Source organism: Netta rufina (assembly GCF_964035555.1).
Source record: "Netta rufina genome assembly, chromosome: 3".
NCBI classification, from domain to species: Eukaryota; Metazoa; Chordata; class Aves; order Anseriformes; family Anatidae; genus Netta; species Netta rufina.
In genome coordinates, this window is record NC_140125.1 from 19,249,260 (window position 1) to 19,266,454 (window position 17,195).

The window sequence follows — 17,195 nt, forward strand, 5'->3', positions numbered from 1 at the left end:
CCCAGCACTGGATATCTTTAGGTCTAAAACTGGCACTTCCAGTTTCATCTCAAAAAAAAAAAAAAAAAAAAAAAGCAACAACCACTTTCTAGAAATCTTCAGTCTGAAGCACTTGTGGCTGGCATTTCAAAAATAAGCCTGCACCCCACACCATTGACCTAGCATCCTTTAAAATTTAGAGTTCAGTGCATTTCAGACTGCCTTGATAACACCACTGACATAAAGGATAAAAATAAATCAAGCATAGACTAGCTGAGCAGATCAAATGCGGGATTACAGACTTTAAAATAGGGGAACAAAAACAGAAACCCCAAATGCCTTAAGATGATCTAACTCATGATCAGTTCTCTGCTGCTGCACATGACTCTTTACCAGGACATCTTATCTGGCATTGCTGATGGTGCAATTTTAAGTCATGCTACATATTGTTACATCTCAGAATCAACCTTTTCTCTCAGTTATAGCCCTGACCTATTCAGCTGCCACAAAAAATAATTTTCAGAGCAGTTCTCAAGATGCTGTTCCTCTCCTGTTCAACTTAGTGACAACAAAATAGCTGCCTTCTTTAGGCACCTCAGTGAGAAATGCACACTTGTGTGAGACTATGCTTACTCTGGGATGTAGACTCTGGTACGTAGAAGGGTTTTTCCCTTTTTTGCTCAAAGGGGTAGGCCTGGCATTTACACAGCATTGTGGGTTTTTTTTAATAACCTCATATTCTAGCTCAGAACAATTTCTGCCTTGCCTGGCCCAATGATTACATTTTATATAATATAGCACTCCTTAAGGAACAGTAAACAAGAGTTTATGACACCCTTGAAATGCCAGGGCCAATGGCTGACTGCAGAGAAAAGTCTCAGCAATGCACAGCAAAATGCAAGCAAGCAACAGAACTAGAAAGGTGTCTTTCAGTTAAACAGCTCTTTCCTTCTCCCATGAGGAGGTAAGGGTGGCAATACTTTTCTGTTTTCTTTAGGAATAACCTCTTCATACCACGCCTCATCTGTGTGCCTTACTTAACTTTGTTTTCAGATCTGGAAGAGGGATGTAACACCCTCTTTTTTTTTTTTTTTTTTTTTTTTTTTTTTTTTATAAATACATAGTTTCCAGAAGGTCTGATGTATGTGACTCTTCCTTACGGAAGCTGCTGATCAGTGCTATATACCAAGCAAGTTACCCTTTGTTTCTCATGGGCACACAACATGGATCTGACAGAGTATTCTAGTTCACATCTCTGGCACTATTTCCTCCTAACCCTTACAGGGTTAAACAGTTGTTGAGAATTGCTATGTTTATCCATGCTTCTGTAACCTCCCCAGCAGACTCCAGATGCAAGAGACAAGAGCATACGAAAAAACAGGCCAACAAACAACATTCAAAAAGTGTTATAAGGAGTTCCCATGTTCTTCATGATACCTACAGCCACCAAAGTTGGTGAATCAGGTTTTCAGAAGCATGCATGTCCTGTTTTAATAAGACACAGTTATATATCAGGACTAAGGAAACTGATAGTCTCCAAGATTCAGACTAGACTATGATTGGACAGGGCAAAGCTTCTACATGATACATTTCAGGAAAAAGAATCACATTGTAGAATAACTGCTCAAGAAAAATGTGTCCTTACATTAGAAGACGGTGTTTACAGGGGCATAGCTGAAAGCATCCAAGTCCTTTTGAAACTGAAATTAAATTTTTCATGAGCTATTTGTATGTAAACAGTTAGTTGAAATTTAATGTGAAATTCAGCCCAGCAAGCCTTACTTGAGTGAGCTTGGTATCATATGCATAGAAACGGGGCTGACAGCTTCACTTCTTTTGTCACAGACTATCCTATTGTAAAAGTATTAACACTTATTCTCACCTTCCAAAATGTGATCAGATTCTTCAAACCCTTTCTTCACATCTCCCTTAATAATCTTCTTTATAGACTTAAAAAAGGATTGGTTCTCAATAGCTTCCTAGGAAACAATGACACAATGACATTTTTGTGGAAGCACACTGAAAGCAAAGCTTCTTTTGACTGGAGTAGAAATATTTAAGATAAAAAGCACAAGTTTAAGACAGTAACTATGGCAACAGGCAAATGACTTCACTTAGTAATTTTTTTTTTTTGGCATAACAGCAGTTTCACAATAATCCACAATAAACTATTGGATAATCTTAGATTGTTTCTTCTGATCCATTTTACCTTATGGATCCAGAGCATAGCCACCAGAGCTATGACTTGCAACTTGTGTTAACTACAGTTCATGGTCTGAAGAGGAGGGAAGAGAGAAAGAAAAGGAAGAGGAGGAAACTAAATCTCCCAAATGGAGTGAGAAGTTCTGCACAAATAGTTCACTTTTGAGCCAAATCACAAGCTTCCTTATAGAAATTCTGTAAATGCATTTTGCTTTTGCCAAACAGAAACTTTCCATAATTAAAACAGAACAAAACAGCGATCAAAGAACAACAAAAATCAACACATTTTTAGCTCTAGTCTCATCTTCCCAGGTTGAATAAGCAGATAGAAGCCTCAGAATAGGAAAAGTTCTCGCACAATGTTTGTAAATCTTGTCATGTAAACAAATCAAAGCTTCTGCTCATAGATGACAGCACTGCTGTCTGTACGAGACAAGGCACGGACTCTTTGTACTTGCATGCATGCAACGCACGTTACAAACTACATGGTATGAAATATTGACCTGTATAAAAACTGATTAGAATTCCACGGTTCTAATTTCTCTCTGGTTTCATACTTTTTCTTTCTTCCCAATTTCTGCATGTGAATCCTGTATTAGATATTACCACTTGCTTTCACTCTCACAAAGAAACTTTGTCAACAAATAATATGCTTTAAAAAAAAAAAAAAGGCACAAAATAATTACAAATTGTTGACATGCATTTCTTCAGCTTTGAGAGGACCAACTTAAGGATCCACACAGCCAGTAGAAATATTCACAACAGAGGTAACTCCTCAAACTTAATTCCATCAGCTTTAGAAACTTTACAAACGGTCTGCACAAATCTCCAAGAAACAGTGCTGTGGCTGAGCTAGAGGGGACTTCTTTGCACTCTCTTATTGAGTGTTGTAAATGAGAAAAGAATGAATAAATACCAATGAAGCCAGCAAGGTTATACCAGACAATATTGAAAGCAAGCACCTGTGGATAAAAACGTAACTGGCACTAACCTTGTTAATTTAAACAAATTTGTGAAGGGTGCAATGTATCTCCCAGAGTTTATTTGTTTTAGCATTAAGTAATAGAGAGCCAATATACTCCTAATCAGTACCATATCAAAGGTGTGCCCTCTTTAAATATACAAATTATTCCTTCTATCCATATCCTGCTGCACCTGCATCATGAAGACTAACACAACATGCGGCTAAATAATTATCTGGGAAAAGAGAAGTTAATTAGATATCAGAGGGCTCTGAGGTAACTGCAGAAGCAGATATGAGCCATCTTACCTGAATTGTGACAATAGGTTTGAGCTCTTCATACTTAATCTTCACAGCTTTAGCTGCTCTTCTGGAATGTTCTTGTGTGTCTGCAAGAACTGCACCGATGATATGACCAACACAAGTGACCTGCAAGCCAGATTTAGACCCACCATCATTTACTGTGTATATGTACAGTAGCTGAACAACTCATAATAATTCTCTTGCAATCATCCTTTTCTGCAACTTTTTCTCTGTTTGATTGGACCAGTCTATGTAAAATGAACTCTGAATGGAGCAAGGAATAGTACAATTTTATCTGAGTAGCCAGACTGGAGTTTTTTGGTGTCTCTGAGGAGCATGTTTGTCTTCAATGTGTAAGAGATGTCTGCACAGAATACAGACATAATTATTCATAACTGGTCAAGGTAAACTCTGATCACAAATAACTTTGGAAAGTAACTGAACGAGTGTAAGCCTGCACAGCAGTCTGCAGCTTAGAGGAGAATAATACAGCTAGAGAAGAGGGGAATGAGGCAAGCCTTACTGAATTTGGCACCAAGATTTCTATTGACTCCAGTGCAGTCAGAATTTGTCTCTGTACACAGCAGAGGACTTCACTGGACCATATACAAAGTCTTATCTCCTGGACAGCGTAAGTGAAAACAGTTATTTTTTAACCACATACCACATCCTCAGCAAAGACAGTCTCATCATTAGCGATGCCTGTGATGTTACTGCCAGGAACATCTTTAGCGGAGACAAAACACACAAACCCAGGAACGCTCTGGGCTTCAGACGCATCTATAGAACTAAAGGAAGAAAGCAGGAGAGACAGTTATTCTTCCTCATTTTTCTTTCTGTAAGTGCATATGAGATACCAATAAATCTTCAGGCTTGACTCCATAAAGTCTGACTATGCAAAAGAGAAGTTTGCCATATCAATATAATGTAAGACCAAGGCAGAAAGGCAACTACAATCATTTGGGAACTATATTATAACCTGAATCTTGACTGTCAGGCTGATCACCAACCTGCTGCTTTGGACTATACTGCAAAATACCTTTTCCCCGAGACATACCTGAATTTAATCCAATTGTCACGTATACTAAAAATCTCTTGACACCCTTTACCAAAGAGAAATTCGTGTTAGTGATGGTATGTCTCCACTGCCATCTTAGCTAATATGATTTCATGAAGGCAAGATTCCTCCTTGTATATTGATAAACCTAAGATTTGACTGCAGATTTATCTATGGTTTGTTCACCTCTGCAGAAAAATGTGGCTGTGAGTCTGGGAGAAGTTGAGTATTAATCACAATGAAGCTGCAGGGTATTTAAAAGGGTGCAAGAGCAATGAAGCTCTGAGAGAAAAAAAACAAACAACTTAATGTAAGGTTTCTTTAGGTAATCAGGAAGAGGTATCTAATGAAAATGTTTGTCTGCTATAATCATGTAAAGATTTAGAAGTGACAAGCAAGATGGGAAAAAAAAGTGCATTATATTTTTATATGGAGCTCTTCATAATTACAATACAAACAACTTTCCAAATTTATGCAATATTGTGAACATTGGCTATGCAATTGGCTGGCTTTACAAGGGATCTGTTGCAGAAAGAGCTGTGGCTTCGTGTCTGCTGAATGATTTACTGTCTTCTGTTAAATTGCTGCAATTTTTTCCAGCATGCTTGGATTTAACTGAAATTCTGATACAAACTATGCCTGAAAGTAGTTGTTTATGTACCCCAGTGTTCTACAAACTTATTTAAAAAAAAAAAAAAAAGACATTAAATGTGCGGATGAACTCCCTCACATGGACAGACAACAGGAGCTGAAGAAAATGGTGTTTTTCTTTGGAAAATTCACTTTTGTGCACTTTTGCAGCAACGTCTCAGAAAGAATCCCCTGATCCATTTCCTTCATAATATAGAGGCAGATAATTTATAACTTACATTTGGTAGTCAAAACCTGACTCATTTGAAGTGAAGTTTTCAAAGTCAATATTTTAGCCAACGTAATCATAGGCTGAGATACTTCTGTCACCTGATGAAATATACTGCCACTTCCTCTACAGAATGACACTGACTTAGCTTGAAACGTGAATGTGCAATGCAGGTGCAAGAGAATGCGCATAGCAACCTCTAGAAAATAATTCACATTGTGGTCATAGGTATAGATGTGATGCTTTCTCTGTTGCCCCACCCGCACTGGTAATAGTAACAGTGCTTATATGTTTGTGGCACTCATCAATGCCAAAATTGCAACACCTAAGATTTAACCACGATGACAGAATAATTTTTTCATAATCTGGGAGTCAACTACTACACCTGTGCATAAATGACCACTGTATGCTGCCTGTCCTGTGTTAGACCACTGTGGGAAACCTCTGGGCAGGAAGCCTAAGCAGGCAGGAAGTATTGCTTAGGGAACGAATGACACAACGCAAGGCTATTGAGGCTCTCATGAGGCAACACACTGCAGAGTGTACCACATCAAAGCAGGTGGGAGCCTGAAGAACCACCACAGTGCACGCGCAATTAGGGATTGCGTGGGGGTAAGTCAGTACTGCAGTGTAACAGCATTAAAATGTATACAAGAACGTAGAAGACTTTACCTGCCAAGATAGAATTTTAGAGGTTGTTAGTCACCTTAGTTATAAATTCTCCATCAGTCATTCTCTCTATGGACGAGATGTTTTTAGACATCTAAACTTCCAAATGTTGACCTATCCACCTTGTTACAGCCAAGCATAAATAGCTCTCTATCTAACAACTGGATCTCTCTCACACAGCACGGTTTTGCAGAGGGCTTGAGCACGGCCATGGCAAGCAAGCACTGTGCAAGGCAAAACGCAGAAGACAGTACGCAGATCGGACTAGACACTACCAGGACTGCTGTGGCAGAACTGCACATTTCAAGCTAAACTTTTAGACGCATAGAAAAGGTGCATGCTCTGGTGAGGGATTAAAACATCTCCTAAGACAATGTGGTGCTCTCCCACCCATCTCTTTTTTAATTTTGTGTTTGAGTATAAGAAAGTGATAGGACATGTAAGAAGGCTGCCTAGGGCCAAGACCTTTGTGCTCCAACAAAGCTCTGAGTTTGTTGTTAATCCCCACTAATACAGACTTGCAAGGCAGCTGTAACATACACACCTCACCTCCATGTAACAATGTGCAATGAACTGGAGGTCTCGCTAACGCAAGAACCTTTCCCTTGTCCACAACTCCACAGGTCAATATTTTCTAACCCAGCAGGCACTAGACGCATGCAACATCTGAAACTCAGGAGCAACACTTACATGATTTTAGCGTGGGCTTTGGTGCTAGTCACCAGCGTTAGGTACAGCTCATTCTCATAGTGAGGGATATCATCGCAGTACACAGCCTCTCCACACGCTTGTTTGTCTGCTGCGACGTGCATCAAAGGCCGGCCCACCATATCCTCAGCTGCCTGCCCCTTTGGCACTTCCTGAAGTAAAACACATCACTGATTACTGCTGCTCATAGTGCAGGGGACAGAAGCATTGATGGGAGAACAACAGGCAAGGTGAGACATCCTTGTGAGATGTATAAGGGAACAGGCACTCAGTCCTCTGGGAAAGGAAGATAAATGAGATGGACTGGCTACACATACTGGGCTGCAGAGAATGAAGTGAAAGGGACACAGTTCTTTGAAATTGCTAGGGAGGACAAAGCTTTGATATGGCAGCTCATAAAAAAAACATTCAAGTTCTGCAGCTAGCTTCTAATCCCAAAGCTAAAGAGAACAGGTCATTAGCACAGAAATAAGGAAGGAGATGCGTATCCCAAATCTGAAGCCTGAGAGATGCAAAGAGACTAACTGTGGAAAGCAGGAGGGCAGATTCAGTTTGTGTATCGAGCTGGTTGCAGGAGGAAAAGGCTACCTACAGCAAATTTTATGAAGATATACAAGTCAGGAGCAGTCGTGGACAGTGACAGGAAAGAACATTTTATCCTAAAGCAATGAAGGGACTGAGACCCAAATACAAGCCTCAGGAATGGCATTATGTAAGTTCATGTATTGTTTATACTCAGAGAGACAACAAGATAGCAATCGTTTGAGCTAAAGAAAAGGTCATGCAGGTACTGCTACTTACTTGGAAGAGCTGGGCATTTGCAATGGGATCTTTGTGAAACAGCTCTGTAGCACTGAGGTAGTTTGGGGGGACAGGCTCACACAGATTGTTCTGCCAAAAATATTAAAGACAATTATCTTTCCTGCCAGTCCCTTTCTCACGTTCCCCAGTAATCCAGGATATTCTCTTTCCCTTAGTAAGACACAGAAGCCCCTCCTAGATGGTGGCCCACAAAGGAGAATAAGGTTGTTGGTACGAAGTGGCAGAAGCCCACACCAACCATACAGCAGAACCCAAAGCTCAACCTGCAGAGAAAATAATCCATCTCTTACCAGGTGAAAAGCAGGTAGTGTTCAGGCTCTGTGCAAACAATAGTCATAGACCTACTAGAGCTTTTACAGCACCCTCAAGGAGAACTCCAGGAATCCTCCTGTGAGCCCACAGATCAGCATCTTCCTACAGCAAGGTGAAGATGCCAAGGGGAAGCAAGTAGGAAGACACACTAGTCTCTGCCACACAGGGAAATCAGCAGAGTAGCTTTGGCAGCTATTGCATCATGCAGTTTGTTATCGGAAAAAAAAAAAAATCCTTTCATGGCCACTTTCTGCTCTGAGTCTTCCTGAATGTGAACTCTCCCTATGCTTTCCCCACAAAGACTGCACATGCAGCTCGTCCTACCCCAGCAACACTCACAGGGCCATTGTGGTGCTTGCTCAGTTTCAGAAGGACAGTCAGGTAGAATTTGAAGAAGAAACTGAGTGTGAGCGTGCGTCGGAAGTCCACCATCCCACCAGGTGCAGAGGGTGACAGGTCCATCTCACCTGCCAGCAAGCGGCAGGCATCCTGCAGCAGCTTCTCATTCCAGTCTCTGCAAGAGAACACAGGTGACACAGCCTCTTCTCAGGCCTATTAACAGGGCAGATTAACTCTTCTGACACGGCTGCCCCACAATCTATCTTGTGATGCCTACCTGCTCTACCTCTGTTTATAGGGTACACGTCAGCTTTGCTCTCATCTTGGACTAGCATACATTTCTAACAATACGACAAAGCTATTAAAGGTGCAGATTTCTCAGTTCATTTCAAAAAAAAAAAATCAGTTCCTTAGGCCATATCCACATCTACCATCTGCACACTTCATTAGGTAAGTGCATTTAGCAAGAGAATCTCTGTGAATAAGAGACCAATATGGATCTTTGAGGGTAAAGGGTATGGATAGAAGAAAGGTATCACACAAAACAGACTGCTACAGAAGTGCACCTACAATTCTTCCCCTTTCTCATTCTGGGTACTGTAAGAGAGAATGATTCAGGGTATTTTAACTGTTCCTGTAAAAATCAGCACTGTTCCACTAGCCAGCCTTCCTACTGCAGAAAAATTCCTACCTGCCAATGAGCTCTTTGCAAGTTTTTAGTGCCAGGACTGTTGTAGGAGCCATTCCTCCATAGCTTAGTTTAACGTCCTCCACTCGGCTAGTGCCAGCTTGGAACAGGACTCTCATCCCACAGGTCACAATGGCAATGTCATCCTCTCGACGGTAAGCCTGCTTGAAAGCTGAGAAGTATTCACCCTAGGAGACAAAAATATATTTCTTTACTCCCCATCTTGGCATGGTTTGGAGTACAGATATAGACAAGCTTTTAGCTTATCCCTATGTGGATGAGCTATTCCAGGGAACTGTATCAGGTAGATTCACCTTGCAGTGCCAAGCAGGGGATGTGTTTTAAGGCACTGTTGTACATTTTAGAATCATATAGGTTGGAAAAGACCTTCAAGATCGAGTCCAAATTTAATATGATTCAAAAATTAAGTCTAATGTATTAGACCAGTGATTATTACCCAAGATAGGACTGTTCAGAAAAATGGGTTTTGACAGAGATCTGCAGACTTTTTTCCATGCTATGAGGAGACAAACAAAGACAGATTTTTAGTACCTATACAAGCTTATTATTCCTCAGCAACTGTTCCTGTCTTCAAAGCTGCTAAGCCTCATCAGTAAAACTCAGATCCCTAAACCCCTTCTCTTCTTGCTCTTTCAGAAGTCTTCAAACTCTATAGGAACTGAAATCAATAATCACAAATCGTTCACAGTTCCAGAATGTACCTTACTTATTATCAGTCTGTTACTAAAAATACAACTCTCAATAACTATTCTGAATCCTCTGCTGGTCTCCACAGAGAGAGAAAATTCTTCTAAATGCACCAGCAAATACAACTCACAAAACTCAGCAGCTCTCCTATCAAAAGTGGCAGTAAACATGAGATTAACACTCCACCAGCTTACACCAATCTGGAGTCATAGTAAAGTCAATTTTTCCCCTTGCCTGTGCTGCAGACTATCACAAAATTCCTGTTCAGGCATCCTGCAGACTAGGAGAGAAATCAGATCTGATGTCTTGGCATGGCCATTGTGGACAGTTTGCTGCCAAGTTCTTTCCTGAATAGCTTAGCCAAGTGACTCTGCAGAGCAGAGTGGTCTGTTCCATTAATTAACTCTCATCTGAAGTAGATAACACTTCTCTCATTACTGTAAAGAAGAATTCCTCTATCATTGGCAATGAGAACAGCTTCACAAGAGGGAAGTTTTGTGCACTGAGATTCGTTACTGAAAATATAACTAGTCTGTATATAATTCCTTAAATTCAACTAATGAGCGAACAGCCAGAAGATAATAGCAGAATAACATCAATAACATCCTCTCAATGAGGACATTCTGCCACTACGTTTGTTAAAGTAATTAGTTTTCAAAGAGGAGAAAATGCAGCGTGTTCTTACTGCACACCTCAGCTTTTGCAACATGAGGGCAAAATTTGCCTCCATGCCTCATAAGATACCTTAGTTTTCTTGGTAAAGAGTCCTGTGGGAGAAAAGGCACTCACTACTCCTCCTCACTAGGAGGTTATGTAGCCATCATATCAGCTGCCCATGTCTGCCCCATTTCTTGCTAAAACAACAGAGTATGTCCCTTCTAAATGTTCACCGTGAAAGCTTCTGGTATTAGCTATCTCAAAGGAAAGACAAGTGACTCAGATTCTTGATGCCTCCAAATGAATCCCTGCCTGGCCAAGAGGCAACACCAGGTAGGAGCATATTAAGAAATGCTCAGGCTCTGAAAGACTCACGGGCAATACTCATAATTGCAAAAACATTTCCATGTGAATTTTTTTCAATCCAGCACCACAGAACAGAGGTCAATAATGGATGAAGGTTGGAAGATACTAAATTACAGAATGAAGTAAACTACACGACCTCTTTCTGTCTGCAGGGGAGCAAGAATGTGATACTATGAACCTGATGGCAATACTGAGTAAACAATAGGTTAAATTTAAGACTTCTTTTAAAGAGAGACATGCAGTCACTGTGTTAATGCTGCTTTTGTTTGAAAACTGCTCAAGTGTGTTCATGACACAAAATACTATTACTGTAAAAGTTACATAACAGTGAAAAACGTGCTAGAGAAATATGCATGCAAGGTAAAGGATATAAAAAATGATAGTCACTAAGTGAATAACAATGCAAATCATGTCTAACATTTGTGAACCTTACCTGGAACACAGGCAATGCTTTAGCAGCCCAGAAGAGAAAAAAAGAATGTTAAAAACATCCCTGTTCTAGGAATGCCTTGTTATATACTAAAAGATAAGCAGTTTTCTGGCACCTGTTTATACTTTAACTCACTGAGCTGTTTCCTTTTCCAAATGCTGTTCTCATTCAGTTGCAATCTTGTAAGTACTCAACAATCTTTCTTCTCTGAAGATCTTAAATATCTGACAGACAGACTAGCAGGAGAAAAATGTGTAGCCTCTTCTTCTTTAACAGTCTCACTATGATAAAGCTTACCATAAACTCAGTTACTCTACAGTAACACTAAATATTGTTATCTGCTAAATTGGTTTGGTCTAATTCTTCATGTTTTTTGGCCAGTCTTACACCTTGCGTGACATCACATCAGTGCAAGAAGTAACATCAGTTTCAAACAAACAAACCAAAAAATCATCTCTAGCTATGTGCTGACACATCAGTTGTGAGAAAATCGCGGTTCCAGAACACTGTCTGCCACATGTCAACAACTTCAGACATCCCTTGAAGAACTTCAGTCTCCCTAGTTTCATGCTTGATGAGCACGATCAGCCAGGAAGTAGAGAGTTCAAAAGTTGTTCTAGTTTTTCACATGAATGAGCTGCATATAACCTACAGATCATGCCACTGCTCTGCTGGCAAACATTTATTGTTTTTTGTGAAACTGCCATATGACTGTTATATAAATGGAAGGACGTGGTGTTTTACACTGACTCGTTCAAATGTGGTTCTCATTTTGGAAAAAAAAGAGATGCTTGCAGTTACCACAAGATCAAAGAAGAATCACTCAGAAATAGATGTAAAAACACCATCAAGAAAATACCTTTGTTCTCTTAATGCTTAGATACCAAATATAGAGGATAGACAAAGGATTTATTAGTTCTATCCCATAACAGGATAGCATTTCAGGTACATGGATTTTTCCATTTATAAAGGAAATGTGTTACTATGTTGTGAATCCTTGCATCTTATAAATTGTAGTCACAAGCTCTAATAAGGTAAATACCTTCACAGGCATCAAACTAAAGTCTGATGTTATTTGCCTTAAAGACTGAATTAGTTATGGTTCATACTGCTAAAAAAGAGGAATGTTCATTGTTCTACTTGACGGAAGTTTTGCAGGCTCATTTGAAGCTGCAAGTCTCCACTGGCAAAATGCCATAATAATCAGTCCTAGTGCTTTCAGGCTTGCAAGACAAGGATGCAGAAGAGAAGTTGTCTTTTATCCCCACACTTTTCTCTCTTTCCTTCCCCCCCCCCCCCCTCCAATTTCATTTCACAGAAATGAAACAGGAACCTCAGGAACCTTAAAGCTATTTTACTTCACAAACTGCTAGCATCTTTGCTGTACTATTTTGTAAACAGAACTTAGACTTCTGAGAACATCACATTGGCATCTTTAGTCACTACTGAATGTGCTCAAAAAGCCATAGACAATAAAGTGAAGTTTATATTTCTTGCACGAAAAAAGTTGGGCTTACTGTATTTACCAGAGAGCCCAGTTCCCGTTGCTTGCTTTTCACCAGAGAGTTTATTTGCTTGCTCATCCACTTGGGTCTACATTGGCATTTCATGATCGGTGTTCAAGGAAAAGTGCCTAACACTGAAACTAACATTCAGGTAATGACATTTTAATTCCATGGACAATGAAATCTTCTCCTACAAGCTTACCTCCCTGCTGTAGGGTATTTCAACAGAGAGAAGTATTTCCTTGGGCTTCACTACTGTCTTTCTGTATCCAGTGAAAAAATTCTCATCCATCGTGATAGTCCTTTTGCCTTCTGCAGAGCAAGAAGAGATCAATGGCAGATGAATAACTAACTTGGATGAAGAATGACAACAGTACACATGAAAGAGCCTTCGGCCTACACAAATGATTCTTCATATATCCATATATCTTTTTTTTTTTTCTCTCCACACAATTACACCAAATTAGGAAGGATTTTCTCAGCTTTACTTTGGTCCTGATGTAATTTATGACAGTTTTGGTGCACATATGAAGTTTTATCTGCACAGGAACTGATGAAAAGAGATCTCTCAAAGTTCTCCCTCCATTATCTAATGAAAGCTGAGTCTCCAAGAGAATCAGTTTCCAACATTTCAATGAAAGTCCCTCTTTCTTTAGCCTGCATACAAGTGCATCACAGGAGACTGTCACTGAGCAGTCAGTCTACTCCTCAAATGGATCCTTTATGAAAAAAAATTCTTCCTAAGAGCAACTACAAATTGAGACATTTGGTTTTCTTCAAAGAAAAACAAACAAAAAACAATACAGGTTTTAACCTTTATCTCAAAAATTCACAAGTATCAAAGTATGACAGTGACAGAAACAATTATATGCCTTTTTTTCATGAATAGACACCTTCAACCAGCTCTTCATAAGGATGCTTCTGTAAGTGCATGCACAGTACTAGAGATTCATTCTAGTTCAAAATTCTCTGGGAAACCAGCCTTAAGTATATAGACTTGAATGTAAAAAGGGCAAAACCCTATAAAGTCAAACAGAATATTTTATGTATTAGTAACATGCATTTTAAAGTTCTGACCTGACCTAATGCATAGGAAAGGACAGTTGACTATTTCATCTACCTCAGCATCATAAAGAAATCTAAGTTACCATTTGATACCAGGGTCAGTTTGCTTCCACTTGCCATTAACACAGGATTTAAGTCAGAGATTGGGCTTGCTGTCATTATGTTCCCTCCAAGAGCCTAGAGTGACCAAAAATGCATTAAATAAATATTAAAAGAAACTCGAGATACAACAATAACTTCTTGTAATCCTACATTACTTCATACACTTCATACATACACTTCAGGCACTAGTGGTTAGCTAGGCTTGAGTTTGCCTTTATATTCTTTTTGCTCACTCAACAATTTTAGGCCTTTAATGAAGTAAGAAAGTAGAAAACCCCTGAAACCAGTTGCTGTCCCATCAAAACTAACATTTCTCTGAAACAATTTTAGGAACAGTCTTTGGGTAATGCATTGGAGTTACTTTATGCTCAAACCACATATGCTCAAAAATGTCAATTTTTTTTTTTTTTTCCAGCTCTGTAAATATATTTTTGGTTAAGTCACAGCCAAACCTCTCTACAGTTTCCCCCACTTATCCCATTAACAGTAATGGAAGACCTGCACATCCACCATGTTGCCGTTGCTTGCTGAATCTGTGATATCACTGCAGCACAGACACCATCTCAGACCCCATGTTGCTGTCAATTCCTGGGGTTGTTTTATGTGTAATCTTTTTTTTTTTTTTTTTGCCAGTGTTCTTATATGGGGAGCACCAGGCACAGCAATGCTGGATGAGGGAGGCCAGCTCCTCAGACCGAGCTTTCACTTTCAGTCCTTGATACTCCTACATCACTTACTGCAACATTCCTGATCTGTGGCCCTGCAAACCACCGTAGCTGTTCAAGGGCAGCCTTGAAGACCTCTGTTTTGTAAGAAGGAAGCTCTGCGACTGCTTTTCTCAGCACCTCTTCTACTGAGCTTAGAGTACAGGCAGCGCCAAAGGTGACCCCTGTAAACACACAAATGAAAAGTGTTGTTTTTCTTCTCCCAAAAGTCTAGATATGGGAGGACAGTTATAATTGAGTCTACAAAGCTTAGATGCCACTAATTTAATTAGGCAGTACGGGTTTGGAGAAGACACTCTAAGTACTTTTTATGCACTGCATGTAAACATCACATCCTCAGAAGAAATTCGCTTTTAAATTACAGCTCGTGTTGGTATTGCCTCTCATATGACAGTCACCCACCACCCTTTTGCCTCACTGCAGGATGGCCCCATGCACTACAGCAGCTCAATTACTTCTATTTCTAAGTTTGACCTGCTTCCACCACAAATATAAATACAACACATAACTTAGTCACACAGACTGCGAAATCCAGTTTATTTTCCCCAGGTACTAATTTTAAAATATTTCTAAATAAGAAGATTGCTCATTGAAACCCAATACTAACCCAAGCAATACAAATAAAACACCATACAAATGGAGATAAAAATGTTTAAAATACCTTCCATTGAAAATTCTATTTGATTCACAAATTATTTATACATAGGACTCACTTGACTCACTTGCAGAGGCGTGGGAGAAATATTAATGGAGATAGAAAGTAGTCTTTAATCTGGGGGTTTTCCTTCATACCCTCTTTATTATTCTGTTGGAATCCCCACCCATTTAACAGGCATTCTGCCTCTTTTTTGCTCACCTGTTTCAGTATGTTGAACAGCGTTCATTTCAGCGATCCATGTTGGTGCTATTATCACCGGATACAACATGTTCTTTAACCTTATCTCAACACCTTAATGAAAAGTAAGACTCCTTCAGTTACATATTGGTGACACAGAGCCTAAATTGTTTCCCAGTGAAATGGCAGCAGGCCTATAAATGAGTCGATTCACTGACCATCTAACACATTGATCATGTACGGTCTTAGAGAAACTAAAAGTTGTTTCCTATCAATATCAGGAAGTTCTAGAGAAGTTTTTCTTGGCTCTCAATAACCTTAAATACACTATTTAGCACTTGTGTTATCTGCCTATTGTTGTACATAATCCTTCAGGAAAGAAGAATGTATGAAATGAAGCAGAAAACTATGGGAGACTGTCTTTGGATTAATTGTTCAGAATAACAGAATTACTCAGTATGTCTTAACTCTCTCACCCCTCATGTTTGCAGAAGTATATGTTATGGGAGAAAATATTCAAGATTTCAAGTCTAAGAGTTTATTCCTCGAACATCTTGCAAAACACAGGTTTCACAGCCAAGTTCTTTTGAATACAAGGAAATTTTATACTGTGCCACCCCCCCCTTCTCAGAAGTCCACAGAACTAGTACAAAGGCTCAGAGGTCGAGGTAAACTTTTTAAAGTTTTCCAACTGCTGATAAAGAGCATTAGCTCTTCCTCTTACCCACTTCTGTGTTTCCTACAACAAGCTTGGCATTGGGGTATTGGGATTTGAGGGCCACCAGTTCCTGGAGAGTCGTAGGCTGGATCCACATTACACGTTCACCTTTGAAACACAGCTGCTTCTGCTGTTTGTTTTTCTGACTCTGCAAAAATGAGTTCAGATGGTATTCAAACCCTACATCAAGCCAAGAATCTCTCATGTGCTGCCCATGCCTATACCAGGCCAGGCTCCCTCTCAGTCAAGTTACTGACAGGCACCTGTGATATCCACACTGTTGATCAGTTAGCCATTCTCCATTCTTCCACTATCACTGACAAGAGTCTCTGTCATGCTGACAAAAGTTTTTCCTTCCTGATTCTGCCAGGTGCATCCTGCTGCCACTTCTCCCTACCAACCTCTCTGCCAGCACGCTCCATCATCCCCGAGTTGTGGCAGATACTGGTAGCTTCACCCATCTCAGAAGTAATAAGGCCAGATTCTGGTTCCCTTTTTCATTCCTTCATTTTGTGACCAAAGAAAACAGACTAACATAGCTGTCTCTCAACAACAACTCTTAGACAGGGGAACTTTTTAGGGAAGAAACAGTAGGGAGCCTACTTCAGGCTAAATATATATTGGGCTACAGTGTCATGAGAGCTTGCTAGTGCTGTAGCTCAGGACCCATTTGGCTGGATTGAGTTGGGTGCAACAGCAGAATTAATAACTGAGATTTCACTTCTTAAATATGAAGGAAGCTGTAAACAAACCATGCACTGGAAATGATTGTTGGTTGGAACAATTCTGTCGTTACATAACAGTTTCTTTGGGGAATACTACCCTAAAAAGAACAGAAATTAAACATGGAAAGAAGCTGTTTTTTACCTAACTTTTGATGTAAGCCACTCAGCTTTTCCTCTTGCTATACTTAGTGGAGGGAAGTTGGGGCTTTCAAGAAGTTACCTTGTTCAAATATATTCAGTTATATCCCATAGCTCCTACTTCTCTCCCTACACTGAAAGTGGATTACCGGGTCATTAGCTCAGATGTGATTGTATTCACTATAAAGGTTTACAGATGACCTAGTAAACTGAAATCCAGATGTCAGCAACAGTTCCATCCCCAGATAGGCAGTGACTGGAAAGGAAGGCAACCCAAGAGCACTCAAGGGCAGCCAAACAGCTGGGGAAGACATTTAAGACT

At 39.9% G+C, this 17,195-nt stretch overlaps 1 protein-coding gene across 2 annotated transcripts in view; it reads right to left on the reverse strand.

Moving 5' to 3' along the window:
• XDH (xanthine dehydrogenase) overlaps positions 1–17,195 on the reverse strand; it is a 71,586-nt gene that overhangs the window by 16,704 nt on the left and 37,687 nt on the right. For both annotated transcript variants that reach the window (XM_084284881.1, XM_084284880.1), the window contains exons 10-21: positions 16,017–16,158; positions 15,314–15,406; positions 14,470–14,621; positions 13,714–13,807; positions 12,768–12,877; positions 8,903–9,087; positions 8,212–8,386; positions 7,540–7,629; positions 6,721–6,890; positions 4,110–4,233; positions 3,452–3,571; positions 1,862–1,958 (exon numbers count right to left, since the gene is read on the reverse strand). In XM_084284881.1, coding sequence (XP_084141007.1) covers positions 1,862–1,958; positions 3,452–3,571; positions 4,110–4,233; positions 6,721–6,890; positions 7,540–7,629; positions 8,212–8,386; positions 8,903–9,087; positions 12,768–12,877; positions 13,714–13,807; positions 14,470–14,621; positions 15,314–15,406; positions 16,017–16,158 — 1,552 coding nt within the window. The remainder of the gene's footprint in view (positions 1–1,861; positions 1,959–3,451; positions 3,572–4,109; positions 4,234–6,720; positions 6,891–7,539; positions 7,630–8,211; positions 8,387–8,902; positions 9,088–12,767; positions 12,878–13,713; positions 13,808–14,469; positions 14,622–15,313; positions 15,407–16,016; positions 16,159–17,195) is intronic.